General features: G+C 39.8%; 1 protein-coding gene across 1 annotated transcript; it reads right to left on the reverse strand.

Moving 5' to 3' along the window:
- Positions 1–927: 927 nt before the first annotated feature.
- GPR174 (G protein-coupled receptor 174) lies at positions 928–20,357 on the reverse strand. The gene is made up of 3 exons (XM_006271473.4): positions 20,117–20,357; positions 13,510–13,583; positions 928–5,022 (listed from the first exon to the last, which is right to left on the reverse strand). The coding sequence occupies exon 3, from the start codon at positions 4,399–4,401 to the stop codon at positions 3,418–3,420; it is 984 nt and encodes a 327-aa protein (XP_006271535.1). The 5' UTR covers positions 4,402–5,022; positions 13,510–13,583; positions 20,117–20,357; the 3' UTR covers positions 928–3,417.
- Between the last annotated feature and the right edge of the window lie 486 nt (positions 20,358–20,843).

Consider the following 20,843-nt stretch of genomic DNA (forward strand, 5'->3'; position numbering starts at 1 on the left):
TCTATGATTCCATGATTGTGCTGGATAAGGTAGTGAAAATTTGGCACGCAGAGCATGATTTAATGAAATGACTCTGTGCACTTAAGCTTATAAATATTACAAGGATTTATATAGCTGTTGTCAAGTCCAGTGCAAGGGACCAGATATGATCCATTCAGACCTTTATAGATTGCTAGTCTGTGTGATATCTAAATGCTCCACTGATACCAATATGAGCTTTGTTTGATGAAAGGAGTTCTGCCTTTCCTTATCCCTGGATCCTAAAATAGGTAGGATGATAGCTCAGTGAAGATACCAAAGTCATAGAAAGATTTAATGTAGGAGTGATGAAAGTTGTGTGTAGGTCTGTGTACGCTTTGCAGTATGTGAAAGGATGAAGATAGTGAACTTGTTACAGCACTTGGGAAAGAAAGGTAGGGGAGTACCTTCTATATTCCTAAGACCTCTCCCTATGTTTTTCTAGTAATAAATAAGAAAGCAGCAGAATGAAGGTGGAAAGAGTCATGGGGCAGGGAGGGGGATGAGGTTGGAAAGAGTCATGGGGCGGGGAGGGGGGAGGAAAGGGAAAAGGATTAACATGGGGAAAAGAAAGCTGAAAAAATTGACAAAGAAAATCATCTATGAAGACATTCTTGTGCAGAAGGCTAGAAAATAAAAATGCTTCCCTTTTAAAACCCTGGGATGAAAATGGCTTTGAAGTAGCCCCAATGCCTAGTCACCTCTTTGGTGACTGATGAGAGAAAGTGGGTCACTGCTTTCCAGAGAACTATTTAGCAGTTAATGGGCAGGGTTTCCCACAGATGTTGTAGAGATGCTCTCAGTTCAGGTGTCAGCATATAGGCTTAATTTCCAAGATTTGGTTTGTGTATAGATCAAGTAATACAGGAAGTGAGATAAATGGCACAGGTACAAGTTGATCAACAGCTCTTTAAAAAAATGTAATTTTTTATTTAATTATATACCAGTCAATATAACATTTAGAAACTAGAAAATAGGTTGCTTTCCATTTCTTTTAACAAGTTTCAATTTCCTATTCAGTTTCCATGAAATAATCTGTTCATCAGTATGTACTCCGCAAATGCAGCATAGGCACACTGCCTCATGCTTTGTGCTGCCCCATGTGCACTAAGGGCATATCTTAAATGTATATGTGCGTGTATGACATTTAAAACCAAGTCATTCTTATATTGGAATATCAACCAGTTTTACAAAAAATATACATTTTATAAATTATGCCTATATAACAAAATTATATTTTCATTAAATTAAAACTTAATATGTTCACAGTATTCTTAACATTAAAAACATTTTCATTAAAAAAAAAAAAAGTTCACAGGAAGGTGCCGGTAAAATACCATGTGAAATCCTAGTAGGAGTCCTAGGTTTTTGTTTGTTTAATACTAAGCAGATTCATTTAAAAAAATTGTAAATGTCAAATTTGAACACGTATTGCAAGACTATCTTCAGGGCTTTTATATTGCATCTTTGATGCTAATTACATTAAATCATTAAACTCCTTTTTCACTGACACACAAACCAGCAAAATTCAGAAATTTTAGATTTATGTAATCACTACCTAGCCCTGCTAGAGTCAGGAATGAAATTCTTACTCAATTGTATTTGGGCAAGATTTTTCTTTTGGTTTTTTGGGGGTTTTTTTGGTTTTTTTCCCTAAAGTAGAATCATAAACCTGGACCTTCACTGGTCATTTTTAAACTGCACCTGTAATGGATGTAACACCATAAAATGTAGATGTTCTATTACAAGTCAGTTATGAGTTTAAAAAAAAAAATACCCAGTATCTTCAGCAGTGAGTACCCTGTGAGAAGCTTATTTGACATCTGGTTTAAACAAGCATCTTGAGGTTAGGAGCCTGTATTTGAACCTTATCTGAGTCTTGAAATCTTTCTCATAGTATTTTGGCACACTTCCTACTCTGCTCTAGAAATTGCAACTGGAGGGAAAATGCCAGTCAGGACAATTTTGAGCCTTAAAAGTTCAGCGCAAGTATGATACTGTAGAAATAGTTGAGAGCATGGGTTTTCTCTTAACAAGTTAACCCAGCTCTACCTTTTGAGTACAGGAGCTGAATATATAAGGTGATATGCTTAAAAATCTGATAGGATATCAATTAATAATTGTAAGCTCTTTGTGGCAGAACTGCATCCCCTCCTCCCTATATGGCCAGTTTTGCACAATGCAGACTCTTGGTACTCTCCACTTATTTTAATAATAATGGTTGTGTTATTAAGAGGCTAGATCTTGAAGTCCTCATTTAATCAGATTTCTCCTTCAAGTGTATGGGAATTCTGCCTGAGTTAAGGACTAAACAAACTCCAAGTTCTCAAGAATTGACCTCAAATAAAGATAATTTCAGCTGAATCCAGTGTTCATAACTCATCACCTTTTTAATATTTATTTTACAAAAATAAATAATATGCTGTCAAGAATTATTTTTAAGGGCCAAATCCCATCCATACAGCACAACCTAAATCCAAGAGTTTGTTTCAAGCATCCTGGTTCCCAGCCATCAGCTGTTATGTACAGATTAACAGGCACTGCTGCAAGGCATACAGATGGATAATGGGCATAGACTAGTGCACTTATCCTTCAGAGCCTCCCTGTCCTATGCACAGCTTCACTGGCCACGCATTTAGGATATTACATTCTGTCTTCTGAAAAATTGACCGTAGGTTTCCGTTATGCCTATCTGTGCATTGGAAACACTCTTTATTGCCCCTTTCCTCCCCCCCTAGTTTGGGCTCTTACAGATTCGATCAGTAAATATGTATTTAGATCTTAATGACCTCTTAACAACAAGCTAAATTCTAAGCCTGCTTATGTGGGCACTTAAAGCTATAGTTCAGCATAACTGTTGACAAAGATATCAGAGAACCTGCTCAGAGCGCACAAATCTGATGTTCCCTCATGGCATCTGCAAGGTAGCACAGAGTCCTTCCCAGTGACCAGGTGGGGAGCATACAGAGCAAACACATAGCCAAATGCTCTTATAATACTGTAATGACAGGGCACTTGCTCCATCCTCCATTCTCCATATATGACACTAACTGGCTGCTGAACTAACACCCAGGCTTTAGTGCCATTCTTGTCAGTTCACAATAGCAAAGCTCTTTCACTCTGGCTGGGAGAGTGACAGTTGAGCACCATATGAATTATCTGTGTAATATTGATAATGTTTAAATTCAGGCTGTATATATAGAAAGTTTTCAGGCAGAAGGTCAAATGCTCAAGTCCTTAGTTTTTTGCTCAGCCAAATGCTCACTGGAGTTGACAAATGTTTGCCTGAGGAGAGATTTCAGTATATGGGGGGAAATTATGGTCCACATAAATACGGTGTTGAACATCTTAAGTCCTCTTAACCCCCTTCAGAAAATGCAGAATTAATATTTAACTACTTTACCCTTCTACACAGCTCTGAGGGGCTTTTTTAGCATAGCCTTTGTTACATAGCTGCATGCTGTCTTGCAAATCTTGTCTTGAAAGTCGTCTCCTGAACTCATCTGTAGTAAAGTAGTATATAACTGGGTCTACACAGGAATTTAAACTGGCAAGGCACAAAGCCACGGCATGAAATACTGTAATCACATTTTGGGCATGCTGGTCTTCTATCTTTTTGGTTTTAACAAAAAAATCTAAAGGGAAGCTGATATGATAAGGTGCAAAGCAAATTAGAAACACCACAGCACAGGTGAGAATCATCTTTAAAGCTTTTTTTTTCTCACCCAGGTCATGGGAAACAGAATTCTTTTCTTTTAATGATAAGATCGTTTTCCATGAACAATACAGTATTATTAGCAAAGGAGTCACAAACCCAAACAACTCGCCCAGGGTCATCATTGCAATGGAGAGGGGAAGATCAATATCTTTTACGGGAAGGTCCACAAAGCAGTTACTCATATTTGTCCCATTCTGTCTTAGAAGAGGAAAAGGCAAGCAGCCAATACAGACAACAATCCACCCAATGATGCTGATGTATATGTCATATATGCGTTTGCAATCGCTAAATCTGAAGGGGTACATGAGAAACAAAAATCGTCTTACACTGATGCAAACCAAGAAGTAGATACTTGCGTACATGTTCACATATTTAAGGTAGAAACAAAACATGCAGAGACCTCCTCCAAAGTGCCATGTTCCAGACAAGTAGTAGAATATCCGTAGGGGCAGAGATAAAATTTGTGCTAAATCAGCAATGGCGAGATTGATCATAAAGATCACAGCCCTTTTCGTTTCTCTCATGTAACCATAAAAAACCCACAGAGCTAGAACATTTCCTATTAATCCAGGAACCAAGATAAAAGTGTATGTAATTGCATAGTAGCATTTAAGGTCAGTGTTGTTGTGACAGATCGAGTTGTCAGTTGTCATGTTTGTTTTCATTTAGCACAGAAGTGAAGTCCAGTGAAAGGTTTCAGTAAGAGGTGGAGTTTTTAACCACTTAAAATTTCCCAGAAAGGTAACAATTTAAAAGCATTGGAGAAGCTGCAAACTTAAGGTTGATTTGCCTAGTTTCTTTGCATCCTCTTGCTTTCCTGTACAGCATTATTTGGCTCTTCACAGTATTTGGCTCTTTTTATTTTTTGTCTCTCGTGTTAATTTAACTATGCAAAAATGTTGGCTGTGTAGCATGATATTGTTCCTCTATAGATTTTTGCTGGTCAGATTGTCCTGAGGCTAGGCACATTTTTGTTGGATTTCCTTCCCCTCTGGTGTGTGTATTGAGGTCTCAGTTGTTATTCCATCTATCCAACTCTGGAGCCTTATTCTTTGACTTAGTCAGGTACAGCTCTAGTTGTGTTCCTTCTCAAATGCCTGTTTGAAGTTAATAGTTGGTTGTGCTGCTGATTGGATGAAGATCTGCATGGAGAGAAGGAAGGGCATCTGCTATGCTGGAGCTGTAAACAATTTAGACCTGTAATTGCATCTTCAGTCATCCTTCTGGAAGCATTTCATATCTAGTTTTCTCAGTGACCAAATCTGAAAATAGTGGCAGACCTGTACCTGAAAGACAATGACAAAAATTGCTTTTATAATGCCATAAGAGAACATATTTTTTAAGTAATATATATCTTGTATATGTACAAGAACTTGAAAGGAAGCACTGGATTTGTTTTCCCTCCAATATGGAGCGGTTTGAGGTGCTGAGTTGTACAGCTCCTGCTCTCTTCTCTATTCAGTGCTATGTTATCTTCAGTGCAGGTCAATACAGAAGAAGGTAAGGAAAATGTTACTCGGTGCAATTATATTCCAAACCACAGCAATAAAGGCTGTACGTTCAAGCAAAACTCATCTCTGACTGGAGGACATATGTATTTGTTCTGCAGCAACTTTTTCTCAGTGTGAGATCCCCTGATGTCCTGATGGAGTGCTATGGGCCAAGCACAACACTTTTTGGTAGGTGCTGTCCTCAGATGCCACCCCAGTCCCCTTCCCCTGCCTAATCTACTGCTCTACTTGTGCTGTCTGCTTCCTCCACAAGCTGCCATGGGCCACAGGTTGGCTACCCCTGGCTTACAGCATTATTTCTAAGGAACTACCATCTGACTCAGTTCCCCAACATTGTTGCCCAGGGAGCATCTATTCCCTAAAAAGGAGTCTCTCTTCCCATAGAAATCCTTCCCTGTACTCCTCATTAAGAAGGTCATTGACCCATCTGGGCTAGGACCCAGCAATGCAATGTGCCTCCTAACATGGACCAATCGACTATGGAAGCTGCCAGGGGAGACATACAGATATATGTATATATTTATATATGTATATAATATGTATATAAATATAACATAATGGAGTACCAAGGAGGAATAATAATGGACTAGGGGCACATGACCAGTTGTACAAGGCAGCATTTGTGGCGGAAAATATATGGTCATGTGCCTCTAGTCCACTAAGTGTTCTTCCTTGGTGCTCTATTTCAAGTGTGTTTATGCTACAGACACTGTCATTAGGATTTTTATAACACCCCAGTTAGCGTTAGATATTCACTGAGTTCCCTACATAATGCACCGGTATCCCACAGTGTCTTAATCCTCTTTCCATGTATCTTTATAGGGCTGATGTACCTTCATATCATTTGTCCTTCAAACACCCTGACAATTTTTAACCTGGAGTCTGAGTTCATAGAATCATAGAAGTAGGGTCAGAAGGGACCTCGTAGATCTTCAGGTCCGACCCCCTGCCTGGGCAGAAAGAAAACTGGGCTCAAATGACCCCAGCCAGGTAGGTATCAAGCCTCTTTTTAAAGACCCCCAGGGTAGAAGCCAGCACCACTTCCCTTGGAAGTTGGTTCCAGATCCTAGCCGCCCTGACAGTGAAGTAGTTCCTACAGTTGTCTAATTTAAACCTACTTTCCAACAACTTGCGGCCGTTATTCCTTGTTATCCCAGGGGGCGCTAGGGGAAACAAGGTCTCCCCCAAACCCTTCTGGTCCCCCCTAGTGAGTTTATAGACGGTCACCAGGTCCCCCCTCAGTTAAACTCAGTAACCTAAGATGAACCAGCTGGCAGCCCTCCTCCCCCTTGAGTTTGTGCCAATAGTCCCAAGGATCAGAGGAGCTGATGTTACCCCTGCATGGTTTTCCACTATATACTCTTGTAAATCTGTCACAGACCCCAAGGACTTGAGTCTCAAGTAATCTTCCCACCTATGCATGCCCTATACTTTTTGAGACATGACACCTTGGGCCTTTAGCATCCCCAAGCAGTAGAATATCTAGAATGGCTGTTCCCTACAGTTAGAGTTGACCCAAACCCTCTATGTAGCTCCCCCCACACTTTAGGTCAGCCTTCCTTCTCCCCTGCCCCCAACAAAACTGGACATAATACCCATATCTTGATTAGCCAAATGGCCTGTGCCATGGCAATTCCTAGGTTTCCAGTCCACTAGGCACATGTTAAGGTAAGGCTGGCATGCCTCCATAGAATTAATCTAACCATAACAGGTTGCCTGAAGTTGAAGCCACATTTGCAGAGGTATTTTTCCCATTTGGCTTGTAACCTCATGCTCTTATTCTTTTGTATTCTAGGACCTTTTACAAAAAACCGCCGGTGTCCATTCAAACTTAAACCAGGAGTCTTTTCTAAATGGTCTGTAGCTTACTAAATTACTTTGGTACCTTTTATTAGAAATTCTTATAGCTGTGGCTCCCAGTGAGGAGATGAGATTATATTGTCTATCTAGAGGGAATACTTGATCTTCTTGCAGACACTGATGTAGGTATCACTCCTTTCCCATTCCTTTACTAGAGCAGCCATTTAGCAGTCATTTAGCATATGGGATGCATCTAACTGAAGTTTCTGACACTCCCACTGTTGAGCGAAGGAATTGGATTAGGAGGATGTGCTGCCACTGCCATCCTTGTCTGACTCTTCCAACATTTATGTATCATCCAGGTTACCGCGGTGCATCCAGTGTCTGGACCATGTTTTTTGTTTTTGGTTTGGGGGTTTTTGGGGGGAAAGGGGAGGGAGGGGTTGTGTGATCACCCTTATGGATTATGCCAATTAGTAATAGCTTGGTAAAGTTAACCCCCTCTCTCTGCACAGTTTTATGATGTGCCAGCTTTTTCTTTCTCTGCCCTCCCTATCTCATCTTGGAAGAACATAAGCCACTTTACGAGAACTGTTTCCTTTAAGTGAGCCTGTTTACTACAGCAGTTGCTCCTTGCAAAACACTATGGTTGCATTCAGCATCTCACTGGCTTGCTATCAGCTGTCATGGTTCCACAAAGAATCTTGCACCTCTGATCTTTATATGCCTTATCAGGGAGAGTACCCATTTAGTGCAGCTCGGCTGCTCTATGACTAGGTCACAGCCTTCAGCACTTCTGTTTTTTACTGTGGCTCCTCCTGCTGGGTCCAAGAGAACCCATATTCCCTGTGGAAGTTTTCTTTTCCCTCTTTGGAGTCGAACAGCCAGCAGATGCTTTCAATGACTCTGGACAGCATTAGCAAAACAAACCAGCTTTTATTAGCTGCAATGAAGCATTCTAAGGTCCCTGGGTTAAAATGAAAAAGACAAAGCTGACAGGCATGCCTGTTCTTCCAGCACAGCCTATCTGTTTACCAACATGTCCAGGATTTCATTTTCCTTCATGCACTGCACAGCTGCTTCTTAACTTATAGTGTCCTGTCCCCTCAGGTTTCTATCTTAGGCTGTAGTCAAGTTGCTTTCACACTCTGCTTCATATCACACTAGCTGCTTTCACACTAGCTGCTTAATAGCTTTTGGTCTTCTGTTGCATTTTCAAGGTGAGCAACTGTTAGGTGCTATCAGTTGATATCTATAAATTAACTTGGTTATGTGGTCAAAATCACCTCAGGAGGTCATTTAATACAGGCAGGATCATCCTAGGCAAGTGTCTAATCTGCTCTTAAAAACTGCTAAGGATGGATATTCCACAACCTCTCTAGGTAATCTTTCTGCACCTTGAGCACCCTCAGTGAGAGAGTTTTTCCTAAGAGTCCAACTGAATTTCCCTTGCTACAATTTCAGACCATTGCTCTTTGACTTGTCCCTGACGGCCACAGGGACTAGTCTCACCACCCTCTGTATAACTGCTCTTTAGGTATGTGAAGACTGTTAAAATGCCCTCTTGGTCCTCTCTTCTCCATACTAAATAATCCCAGTTCTTTCAGACTTTCCTTTTCTAAGTCATGTTTCCCTGCCTTCTAATAATTTTTGTTGCTAATCATTGTCATTGGGGAAGGGATCAAGGCCCTGCTGGAGGCAGTGGAGTCCCAGAAAGGGAGGGGGAAATTGGCATTGGCATTGAAACAGTGGCGATGAGAAGGTATATAGGAAGATATAGCCCTGCTCAGTGACATCCATGGGCTCAGCCCTGCTCAGCTGCATGCATGGACTTGGGGCTCTGCTTTGTGATGTCCCTGGGCTCAATGCCTTGGTTGGCCCCCATTGTCTTTAATTGTTTTCCTTTACTTCCCTGGCAATACTTGGACCATAGGAGTTGCAGTTCCAGCATCTGGAGAGTAGAGAAATTAGATTAGAGCCCTCTGTGACTACCCACTGCTAGCTCCTTTCTGGGCATGGTGCAGTCTCTGCTGTCCCCATACAAATCAAGTCCCTCACTGCCAGTTTCCCCACATGACTCGTCTGCTACAACTTGGTATTATCAATGGGCAGATCCCTTTGTGGAGAAAGCCTTGTTGATGGAGTATAGCACCCTTCAAGATCTCCTGGCATGCAGTGTCCTGCAGCTAGTTCTTTCCTCTGCAATGGTCCATTTTGGGAGAAATGCTCTTCTGTGTTGTGTGAACATAGTTCTTCCACCAGTCATTCACTTTTTTCCACCTGTTTCTTAAATAACCAATGAAGTAGCTTTTCTTTTGAAAGGAACAGTAGTTAGTTGATGTCATGCTAGTCTTTTATGTTTTCAAATGGTCTTTTCATTCTTAAATGCTAACATCAAAATTTCTTGTAATCATTTTAGTGCATTATCTTTTTGCACAATTTTTCCATTGATATTTTGGAAATACAGCAGGGAATATATTTGTTTGTGAATATAGGCTTAATGGATCATTTATCCAGCACTGGATACCACAAAACACATACTTGATACCAAATCAGAACTTCATACTTTTGTCTCTTTAGTTGTCTTATATACCTGTCCTGACAGCCATTTGTCATACACACTGGAGATAACAGATCACCTTCTTTTTAGGTTAAATTGCTTATAAGTAGACACTTTTTAATTTCCAGGTAAATTAAAAAACTGAGATTATTTTAGTCTCAAATGAAAGTGGCCTAGAAACAAACCCCCAGAGCCAAAATAACATCCACAATATGCTATATGAATTTTATAAACTTTCTCAGGCTTCCCTCTAGTCTCTGCACTAAGTGGTACTCAATAATTTCAGATGAACAAAGTGTGCAACAGGGAACAAATCAAAAGAAAGTAGTTGTATAACTAATGGAAGTTTTTGTGCTCTAAGCTTCAGGTCTTCTATCATTCAAATATAGCAACTTTGGAAGACTGCTTTCAGTTTCAGTGTACAAGGCTTAAGCAAATCTTTGCTTACACAAAGTGGGGGAGGGGGGGCAGAGCTCTACCAAAAAAGTAAGTTTCCAAAAAAGGAAACCGTTTTGAAAATGTGATTATTTGTAGCTCGAATTTCCCATGCTAACTGTAATCTGGCCAGTCAGGACTGAAGTTGCTTTAAAGTAGTTTTCTTGATCTGTTTTTTATGAACATGTTTTCTTAAAATTCAAGACGCTTCTCCTGATAACACAAGCTGTCATACAGAATAGGCACAATTAAATTTCAAGAAAGCAGTGATTTTAATAAGTGTTATAACTAGTTGGTTAAGAGAAAATGGTAGCCTTCTGAAAACACTTCCAATGCTTTTTTTTTTTACTTTACAGCAAAGATCAACATCTAATGTAGATTGTGTATAAAATGAGCCCTTGATTATTGAGTAATCATTTGATTCTGCACAAGAATCAAGTGAGAGATAATACCTAATAGGCTTGGCAGGTCACCAGCAGGATAGCCCATTGCCAGTGCCTTGTTTGCATAAGATTTCTAAACTGTGCTTATGACGTATGTATGACAAGTAACTCAATATCTGTAGGGGCAGAGATAAAACTTGTAATAAATCAGCAATGGCTCAATATCTTGGGATCTTGCTGCCTGAAAGACCACCTCTCTTGTGTCACAAGGCCTTGGTATTAGAACCAGAGTGCTGGTGGTAACATCCTTGTGATGTCAGTTCAGAAAAGCCTTCCTGGTTCTCTAGGGTCCACTCATTTATTGGTACTATGGGATACATCAATTGGTGGTGGCTGTTGTGGAGGATGTGGTTAATGGGGGGTATGTCTATTTTTTGTAATGCACTTAATGATCTGGATCCAGAAGTATAACTAGGGACGGGCAACTGAAGCAACAGCCCCAGGTGCTGAATGGTGTTGGGGGGAAGTGGGAAAAAAAGGCTGCTGCCAGCAGCCGCCCATTACAGTCACCATTGTGCTGGCAGCTCAGCAGCAACCAGAAGTTGTCACTGCCGCAGGCGCTCGGCCACATTACACAGCTGCCTGGATCAAAAGTAATTTCCTTTGAAATCCTGTGTTTGTAACAGGTGTTAGAGATCCTGGGACTGGTACTCTTTCTTCTTATTGTAGGAACACAAATATAACTCCTGTATTGGGTCTTTTCACTAGCACACCTTTTGCCTGCTTTCCTGAGCATAACAGCATTAGTCGACAGTGCACACCTTGCTAACTTGAATGTCTTGAAATGGATTCAGTATTATATTTAAAGCTCTAAAAATGAGATACTAAAGTGTTTTTTAAAAATCCAACCCAGTGCCTTATTTCTGTCAGGATAAATAGATCCCAGTCCTGAGAACATACATGTATTTTATTCACAGAAATTGTTACCTCAGTAGGACTACTCATGTGAGAAAGTTAAGTGTGAGCCTAATTTTTTGAAGCTCCAGGATCTAAAGCAGTTTCAAAGTCAATGGTGGATCTTCACAAATTCTCTCTTTAGGTTCTTAGTTAGAGCCCATTGACATTCATCCAGCCACAAAGCTAAATCTTATTCACCTTCCTCTGGGTGCATAAGACAAATTGGATTTGGCCCTATCTACATCAAAAGTGTTGTGTGTAGCTGAAGATGTAGTACAATACAGTACAGCACATGCCAGCCACATAAATTCTGGCCATACAAATAAAGTACAGAATAATAAAGCTCCACCATCTATTTCAACACATCGATTCAGTACTGGACTAAAACAGCCTAGTTTTCCCTCTCTGTCCTATTGCACAAGCATCACTATTATTCATTCAGTATTTACTTTCCTACTATATTTCCTTTTTAATTCCATTAGTAACACTTGGGCCAGGCTACTGTACTAAATAATGTCTTTTTCATCACTCATCAAGGGCTAAATTCTGCCTACCCCATGACATGCACAATGTAAGAATGAAGTAAAGAACACCCCAACACTTGTACAGCTGTTGTAGAGCTGAGCAGGATCGCTGAAGGTGTACTATAATGCTACAAGGATGGGAAAAGGAGAGATTACTTTAAATTATGCCTCTACTCTATTAAAGTATCAGCTTGCTCACCTGGCCATCTTCGCAGAGCAGAGGTTGCAATATATTCTACTCCCTGAGTATTGGGGAGCTCCAGGATGCACTGGAGCAATACAAAAATGCTGAGTGCTTCTAAAATTATCCTTTCTATGGTGAGACACCACTAGATGCATAGAAACAAGATGCTTATGCATCATCCCTAAAGAATGAAAACTTTTCTTAGGGTAAAAAATATAAGCATCATGAATTGCACCTGGAAAATTCTAAACACCAGCATCTATAAATATTAAAAATATATGTAACCTTTTAGTTAAACAAACCGAATTAAAACCAGTAAGGTATTCAAATAGGATTCAGAAGTGGGGAAAACTTGTTTTTCATATTCTCTGCACTTGTTTCTCTTCAGTTTATGATGTTGCAAAGACTGTATACAACTAATTATGACATTCTGCATCTATACATGACTTCCTTTTCTTCTGTTTTGTTTTTTCTGTTGAAGCAGCAATATGTTTTGGTAGTAGCTTTCTATATTTTTGTAGGCACTGCACATATCTTTATCTCTTGTGTCTAATAAAACAAGACTAGTAGAGTCTTTGATATGCTATTATTTTTTTCAGTTGTTTTAAATAGTGGCTGTAATGTGGTAGGCACTTTTCCATCTACTCAAGAAGGGCTGAACTGTGCCCCATTAGCTCATAGTCTTAGAATATAGAGGGGTTATTTGATTATGCAGGTCATCTCTATTCCCTCTATATAGCATGGCAGAATGGGTCTTTTGAGTTTGTCCAGAATCAAATCTGGACCCCCAACATGCACCCACCACTTTTTTGTGCACAAATTGGGTTCTTATATAGACTGGATCAAATCAATAGCTTCCATAAATTAATACCTGACTTCTGTGGAGACTTGCTGATTGATGTTAACTGAGGTATCTGGTCCACTGTAACTCATATTTTTAGTCCTGAATTAAATCCTGAAGTTCTTACTTGGGCTTTAATGGACTTAAGGTACCATTCAGAGGGAGAAAACATGATGAGATCTAGTTCATAATGACTTTTCACATGACTGAAAACTGCAGAATGAGGTACTGGAACCAGGACAACTCCGAGACGGACCATGACCTTAGCCATGACCTAGACCATGTAGCATGCAAGAGGCATTATGCCTCAAAAATATCTCATGAAAGACAATTCCCTTTCAGTTTCCTATTTGCTCCCAGAGCCCAGGGTAGTGACCATCCCAGATGGATCCTGACCCATGAGAATGGATCTTATGGTTGCACAAATAACATGCTTTATATCAGCAGCAAATTCATCCCAACTCTTGTACCCCACGCTTAGCATGTTGTTGACCAACTTGAAATAGCATTTTAAAAAGTATGGGGAGAGTGAGACTAGGATATGCCAGGCAGCATTTGGGTGCTTGTTGCTGACTTACTTTTTGTTGGGAGTTGTAGGGTCACGGCTGAAGGCAATACTGCTCTTCTGCTTTTTCTACTTCTCTTCTGCAGCCTGAAAATAGAATACAGAAAATAGAAATTAGTGGAAATTTGTATGCTGGGGCTTCCCTTTCCTATGAAGACAAGTAATCTTGGAAGTTTTTAGGAGCAGGTTAGACAGACACTGGACAGGAATAGCTTAGTCAGGGATGATCCTGCCTTGAGCAAGGGGTTGGACTAGATGACCTCCTGAGGGCCCTGCCAACCCTCCTATTCTATGATTCTGTGAACTGAGGCCCAGGTAGAATGGGTGGTGACCTGAAGTTAGGAGGAGGTGGATAGTTTTGGTAAGCTGCTCAAGGCAAGGATTGCCTCTTCATACATTGTTGGAGACACCTAGGCCTTATTGTAGTATGAATAAGAAGTTCAGACAGGTAACTATGTTGGGAAGTTAATTATTGTAATTTTATTTTAAAAAGAAAGTCAATTGAGAATAGAGGTCTTACAACAGAAAGTGGTTTTCTCTATTTCATAGCCTATGTTGTCAGGGTAGAGGCTGAATATGTCCTCAGAACAGTTTGGGAGAAGACAACTCCCTCAGTGCTTCCTCATTAGTAGCTGCTACCCTCGAGCAGCAATCAGGCTTTTGCCAGGTGTCATATCAATGCTTTACAAATTTTGCTTTCATTAAAAAACACTGTAGTTGCATTTAATTTTATTTAAAACTTTCATTTAAAACTACCGACACAGTGTGTGAAAGGCCAATTGCCAGTGTTGTCTTACTGCTGGACTATACAGATAATACTTCATGTTATTATATCACATCAAGGATATTATACTATTTTCAAACTCAGGGCACTGCAACCCTTTTCTGAATATTTATCTAAGTGCCTTTGTTTCATAATATACATTAAATGTGTCAGGTTGCCAAATCTATATTAGCTTTTGGTGTGATGACTTTGACTTTACTGGAAGAAACAAAACAGGAACGTTTGGGGCTTTTATGGTTAGCTTATAAGCTAATTCTTTGTATCAGCAGTCAGAGATGTTTGCTTAATAATTCATGGGTCTGCTTTTTAATATACACCAATTTGTGAACCTGGAGTGAAATAACCAGTGTGGGGAATGTCAAGAGAGTTCATTTTATATATCTCTCAACTCCTATTTCTATCTCAATCCACATTCCAATTATAATGAATAGCCACAATGGCAATGATGAGGTTTTCACATTTCAGGAGAAACTGGCATTTTATATTTTCACAACTTTGCTGTTATCTGTGGATATACAGTTTTCCTTTTATACACATACTTAGTTATCCTTTAACAAGGGCCTGTTTCAGTGGTTGCTGTGTGGGCAACTAGCTAGTGGGAGTCCTGTCATTTGGAGGGAAGGGAGAGGTTGAAATAGGATCAAGTCCTGAAAAAGTAAAATAAATAATTCATATGATTAAAATTTGAGGAGAAAACAAAAGCAAATGCGACTTGGAGCAACTCAAGGGATGGGGTCCAATATCTGTAAAGGGAGGTATGTTACACTATTTTCTTAGTTTCATTGTAGGTTGTAGAACAAGTTGTGCGACTGGTGATATATTTTTGAAGTTGATCTGGAACATAATTCAGTACAGCAAGTGATCTCCATCTTGGAGGGCATGCTGGGGGAGTAGTCATGACTTGCAGGTTAGGCTTGTGGTAGACTGGCATAAATACATAAGGAAACTTAAATTTACTCATTCTTCCATCAATATCTTTATGGATTTCCCAACTGAGCAGTATCTTAATTCTTCCATACTTTATACTTGGCCCCAACCTGTCATTCGTCCTCACTTTTTGCTCACAGAGGCATGCCAGTTTGATGGGTGAAGGGAGGATCTATGTTTTAGTTGCCAAGTAAATGGAAATGGGTGCCACAGCACATTCTGAACATACAAATCCAATGAGTTTCAAAAAGCATGCTGTGGTAGGCTGTGTGCTGCCCCTCCCTCCTGTGGCAAGCTGGCATACACAGATGTAATACAGAATGAGTGGATGTTGTGCAAAAGCCATAGAAAAGTTGGGAGAAAAAATATTGGCTAAAAATGTTGTACAAAAGATGCAAAATTCACCTTTGTCTCATGGAAATTAGTCAAGCCTCCTGATACTATAATACTGCCAGTGCCCTCAAACCAAGCAACACTGAGCTGGGCCAGCACTTAGAAGAGAGATTTCTAGATGCTGACAGGAATTGATGAATCTGTATTTGACATTTTTTCCATATTTGGCACTCTTCTCAATGTGTCGGGATTGAATGGTAGTTCTCATACACAGCTTTGGGGGATGTGGTGAAATTGAACTGTGGAAGGGGTTGTGCTGCTTTTGTCTAGAAGTGGGAAAAACGGAAGAATAGTTTTCTTGCTGAAAAAGCGCGTTCAGGTCAACTGAAACAATTTGAGAATTTGGGTCAAATTCATTAAATTGTTTTGACTATAAAATAAACTAGAAACAAAATTTAAACAGTCAACATTTTGGTTTTGATGTTTTCAACACATTTCAGCTTTATGATATATTTTTCAGCATTATATTTGAAAATGTTGCTTGGCTTATTAAATTTGCATTTATATGTGTATATATATGTGTATACATATTGTGTATATCTATGTATAATCTTACATATATGTATGTACGTATGTATGTATATGTAAAATTATACATAGATATATACAATATATATACATATACAAATACAGAAGTGTGTGTAAGATTGTACATAATGCACTAACTATGTTAGAAAAGAGAAGTGGATTAATAGGAACACCAAAAATATATCATTGGAATTCTTTACCGATGGATAATGGGGAAATTATTTTTTTTTAATAATTATTTTTTAAAAATATGTTGTGTAAGTAGCTCAATTCTACAAATATGATCTGACCAATTTCACTTCAGTGTGACAACCAAGGATACCCTCACTACCATCACAGCTGCAAAGCACTGTTAGTGAGTGAAAAGTGGGAAGCCTAGGCCAGGGTCTCTGCAGTACAGTATCTAGGAGTACTCTGTGTAGGAGCATGTAGGAGTGGGGGCTTATTGGATCTTCAGTGGAACTCCCATAGAGACTACTCCAGGCTTTGCACTCCTCTCTGCATTAGACTGCAGAAACCTCCACAAAGCAACTCTGCATCTGCTCAGAGTCCAGAGGGAAGAATTCTCTGCTCCCTATCAGCCATCCTACCCATGTGAATTACGCCTGCCTACTTGGACTAGGCATGGGATTCCTACGTGTCATTGGCAGTGATGGTGATTTGTCATCATTTTGCAGTAATTTCATAACCTGCTTGACTTCAGCATATATGGCAATCTCTGTTCAAGAGAAACACACCCCTCATAAGTGAATTACTAGAGGGTGCCATGTGCTAGTAGAGATTGTGGGGATGCTCACACAGTTCTAGCTTGTGATATCCCAGAACAAAGCCTCAGCAAGCTCTAAACAGTCCCCTTAAGTGCCTCCTATTGCGGCATCAGAGCTCCTTTAAATTAGGTACCTGGGGCCAGATGCAGACTGGCAAACTAAACACCAGATCCTAATATAGAATAGCCCAACTCCATCAACCACAACCCCCTTAAACTATTGTCAAATATAACTTTTAACCTCTTTATAAGGGACATTCATCAGCTGTTAGGATGTACATTTACATGATCCTATAGCAATTCAAGTGAGCTAAACTGCTGTACCTTCAATCCTGAATGAAACATTTGATGAAGTAGGCTGTAGCCTATGAAACCTCATACCTCTCTGTAAAACTTTAAGGTGCCAGCCTGCCCTGCCTTCTGCCTTAATGAACGTTTAAGTTGCAGTGACTTTGTTACATTTATAGTGGCATAGGAGTATATACCAGTTTCATCATGACAGCAAGAAGGTTCCTAATTCCAATCTAACCACTGTTGTGATCCAAGGTGGAAGTAATCTATCATTTGTCTATATCCTAGATGTCAGTCCGCTCATCTTGAAGTGGGGAGACCTGGGTTTTTAGCCTGAAGGAGATTCAGAAACACATCTTCCCCTTCCAGCAGAGTACCTTGACTACCATGCTGTAGAAGAGTCGGTGTGGGAGCACACTCAGTCCCTCCTGTTCAAGCTGGGCCATTGGGCAGAAATGAATGCAACAGTGATGGGGCCAGGAGGAGACCAAGCCAGAGGCAGCCTAACAGTCACCTTGTTATTAGGGCACTCATCTGCAGAGTGGGGGCTGGGTTTTAGTTCCTGCTGCAAAGATGGTTGTGAATGCATTTTACATGAGGTGGTCTTTGGATGAAAAACAGGAATAACCCTGGGAGTATGGACCGGATCAGGATTTCTTCCTCTCTGGGCCCCAGATTCCTACTTGTTCTCACTTGCTCTTTTGACCCCACGATTCCTGCAGTCCTTTCTGTTCAGTCCACACACTGAGTAAATACCAGGCAGTGGCTGATGGATTTGGAAGTTGATATCTGGTGCCATACGAAAGAAGCATGGTAGCTGGGGCACTCTGCTTGGTTGTGGAAGAAGTGAAGGATGAATCCCATTAGTCTAACAGTGTGTGCTGTAACCCCAAGGCTATTAAACAAAAGATGGCTGGCAGGAGCCCGATCACCACCACGTTCATTTCTGAGTGAAAATGGCCATAATTGCTGCATTTTTTTGTACTGAACTCAGTTCTATTTATGTGTGCTCAAAGCATGCCTAACTGATCACCAACCTGTACCAGGGAATTGGGTGCTGCCCTGTTTCCCTTTTGGATTGCAGCGGAGCTTAGGCATCTGATAACTGGATAAGGTCACTCCTATACATACACAGATAGGGACCTTGGCACCTCTGTAGTTTGAAATGTTAGTGTTGAATGAATCAAGGAGTCTGTTGAGTATGGGTCATTTTTTGGCTGCTAGAACAGGGTTATTCTGGATCCCTGAATAAATCCCAGCTTTGTCCCATATGGATACCCAGTTTACTAATATGAATCTGGCTCTGTAAAGTTAAGCCTGAAGTCTTTGCTCAGGCAAAACTTGCACTGCAATAAAATTAATTCCCAGCTTTAGAAGATAAACATTGGTCGGGGGGGGGGGGGGGGGATGCAATAACTGGAATACTCTCAGCAGCCTGGCTATGTCCAGTACTCACAAAGGAGGGTGGCATGATAGTGTATTCATGCAGATTCATACAGCAGTTTTTACTGTTATGCTTGATACTTGAATGCAGAATGGTTGCTGCACTTAAGACTACTGCAGCTTTTTTTAAAATTGTGGCATTGGTGCTTTCCCTATATGTTCAAACAGAGCCTGAGCAACAGCACGTTCAAGAGTCTGAGTCAGTGGAGTGGTAACAGGGGGAGGAGAATTTCAGTTTTAATAAATTCTAAGTATATATTTGGGGATATTGAGAGTCCACGTCTATCTCAGTTTAATTCAGTCAGTGGTGCTTTAACAAAGAATTAAAATGCAAAGAGCTATGTTTCCCCCTCCCTTGTTTACATTTACCATGAATTAAAAGAACAAATAACAAATGAGCTATATATACTCAAAGCAGCATATCTTGCTATCATTGTAATATTTTAAGAAGTTGATGTTAAAGATGAATTACTGTTAGCAGTGAAGCAACATGCTTTCTTGTTAAACTATTCAGTTTGCACTTTCTATTGTGCCTGCTGCCATGTGCTTAAAGACACCACAATGTGGCCACAGACATCACTGTAACAAATCAGTCTCTCAGCATTTTCATACGTGCTTATGATGATGGTATCTGATCACCTAGGGGAATAGCTCCAGGGACTTAGGCAGCAAAAATATCATTTTATTGGCAATAATAGGAAAAGTGGAAATGGAAAGAGAGTTCTATCTTACCGGTTCTCCAAATTAAGTAAAACATAATTAGTAGGAAGCTAATGTACTAAAGTCAGCATTGTCTTGTACAAGATGAAGTAATAAAAGGTCATCAGATAAATACACCTATATATACTTAGGTATGATAAACAGATGTGTCTAATAGCCACTTGAGATGCTTTATTAATATAGAGCAATCAGTTAATCTATACTTTCTGTCTAAAAAAAATCAAATTTGCTGTTTGACACATTAACAACATTCTAGAAATCTTGAAGCTTACAAAGGTGAAAATAAAAGATATCCCTACAGTGTTAGTCTTCATTTTTAATGTAGTTTCTCCTTTCTTGTTCACAGAATAGCAGGTGTAAATGGTTGGAAATTTACAGTTAAAATTATATTATTCCACACCAAGGATATACAAGTCATTTTATGTACATCTGTAGAAATGAATCCTTCACATGAAGAGAAAATACTTAGATCCTGCTATTATGTAGCAGGATTATCTTTGTCTTAATTTCTTGAATACTAAAACAAATTCTCCATTTGATTTGTACCCGCTCCGTGAATTTTAGCCATTCATCTCCAAGTCTTTTTTATTAACTTTCCATTTTAGCTTCCATTCTGAAAACATTTTTTTCATGCAGTCCTGTTATTGCCATGAGTGGAATATACTGCATAAAAGCCAGGTTATATTGTTAAAAGGATACAATTTAAATTTCTAATATAAAGAAGAAATCAAAGTTAATTAAGGAACAAGGAAAAAGTAACAATCCTACCTTTTGTATTTTCTCCTGGCTTCTATTGAACTCTTGAAAGCTTTCGATACGAGAATCACTGTGAAAAAGACTTTACTGATCGTATACAATAGTTTCCGCTCTCCATTTGACGTACAAAACAAAAGTATAATTGCTCTGAGCTTTCAGACTACATCTGAGCTCAGAAATGCCAGTAGTAAAGCTGTCACTGCTTCCGAACAACATCTGAGAGCAACTTGCAGTCTGCATATTTTACGTTTCCTTTTTCCAGTGGGTAGCGTGCTCTCAAACAATGAGAAGCTACAGTTAGATATGGGCACAGTTTTTACACTTGATAGCCACTTCCCCTTCCCTTGATTTCTATTTGGGTGGTTGTCTTGTGTTCCAACCGTACAGTCAGTGGGTCAAAATGACAGCTGATGTGGTAATAATTACTTTAATTGTGAATTCAGGGCATACTGACACATCCTGGTGAACTGGATAGGCATGCAGATCTATGTCATTTGTAATGCTGCTGCTTTTCCTCACTCTAGCCATAGTTACCTCTACAGGTGCATAGTGGGACAATCTAAAAGCTGTAAACTCCTGGTTATGCCAGGCCCAAGCTAGGTGCTAAGTCTTATAGACAAAACAATGCTTTTAAATGGCTCTTAGCAAACCTCTCTTTCCAGAACCTTCTTTTCTACCAAGGAGATGGTGAGAAGTACTACAATCTAAGTGGAACTTTCCCTTTATCTCTGTCCAACTC

The sequence above is a fragment of the Alligator mississippiensis genome, chromosome 8, assembly GCF_030867095.1.
Source record: "Alligator mississippiensis isolate rAllMis1 chromosome 8, rAllMis1, whole genome shotgun sequence".
NCBI classification, from domain to species: domain Eukaryota; kingdom Metazoa; phylum Chordata; order Crocodylia; family Alligatoridae; genus Alligator; species Alligator mississippiensis.

Coding starts and splice junctions, on each gene's coding strand:
- GPR174 (XM_006271473.4), bottom strand. CDS start 4,401: ATGAAAACAAACATGACAACTGACAACTCGATCTGTCACAACAACACT.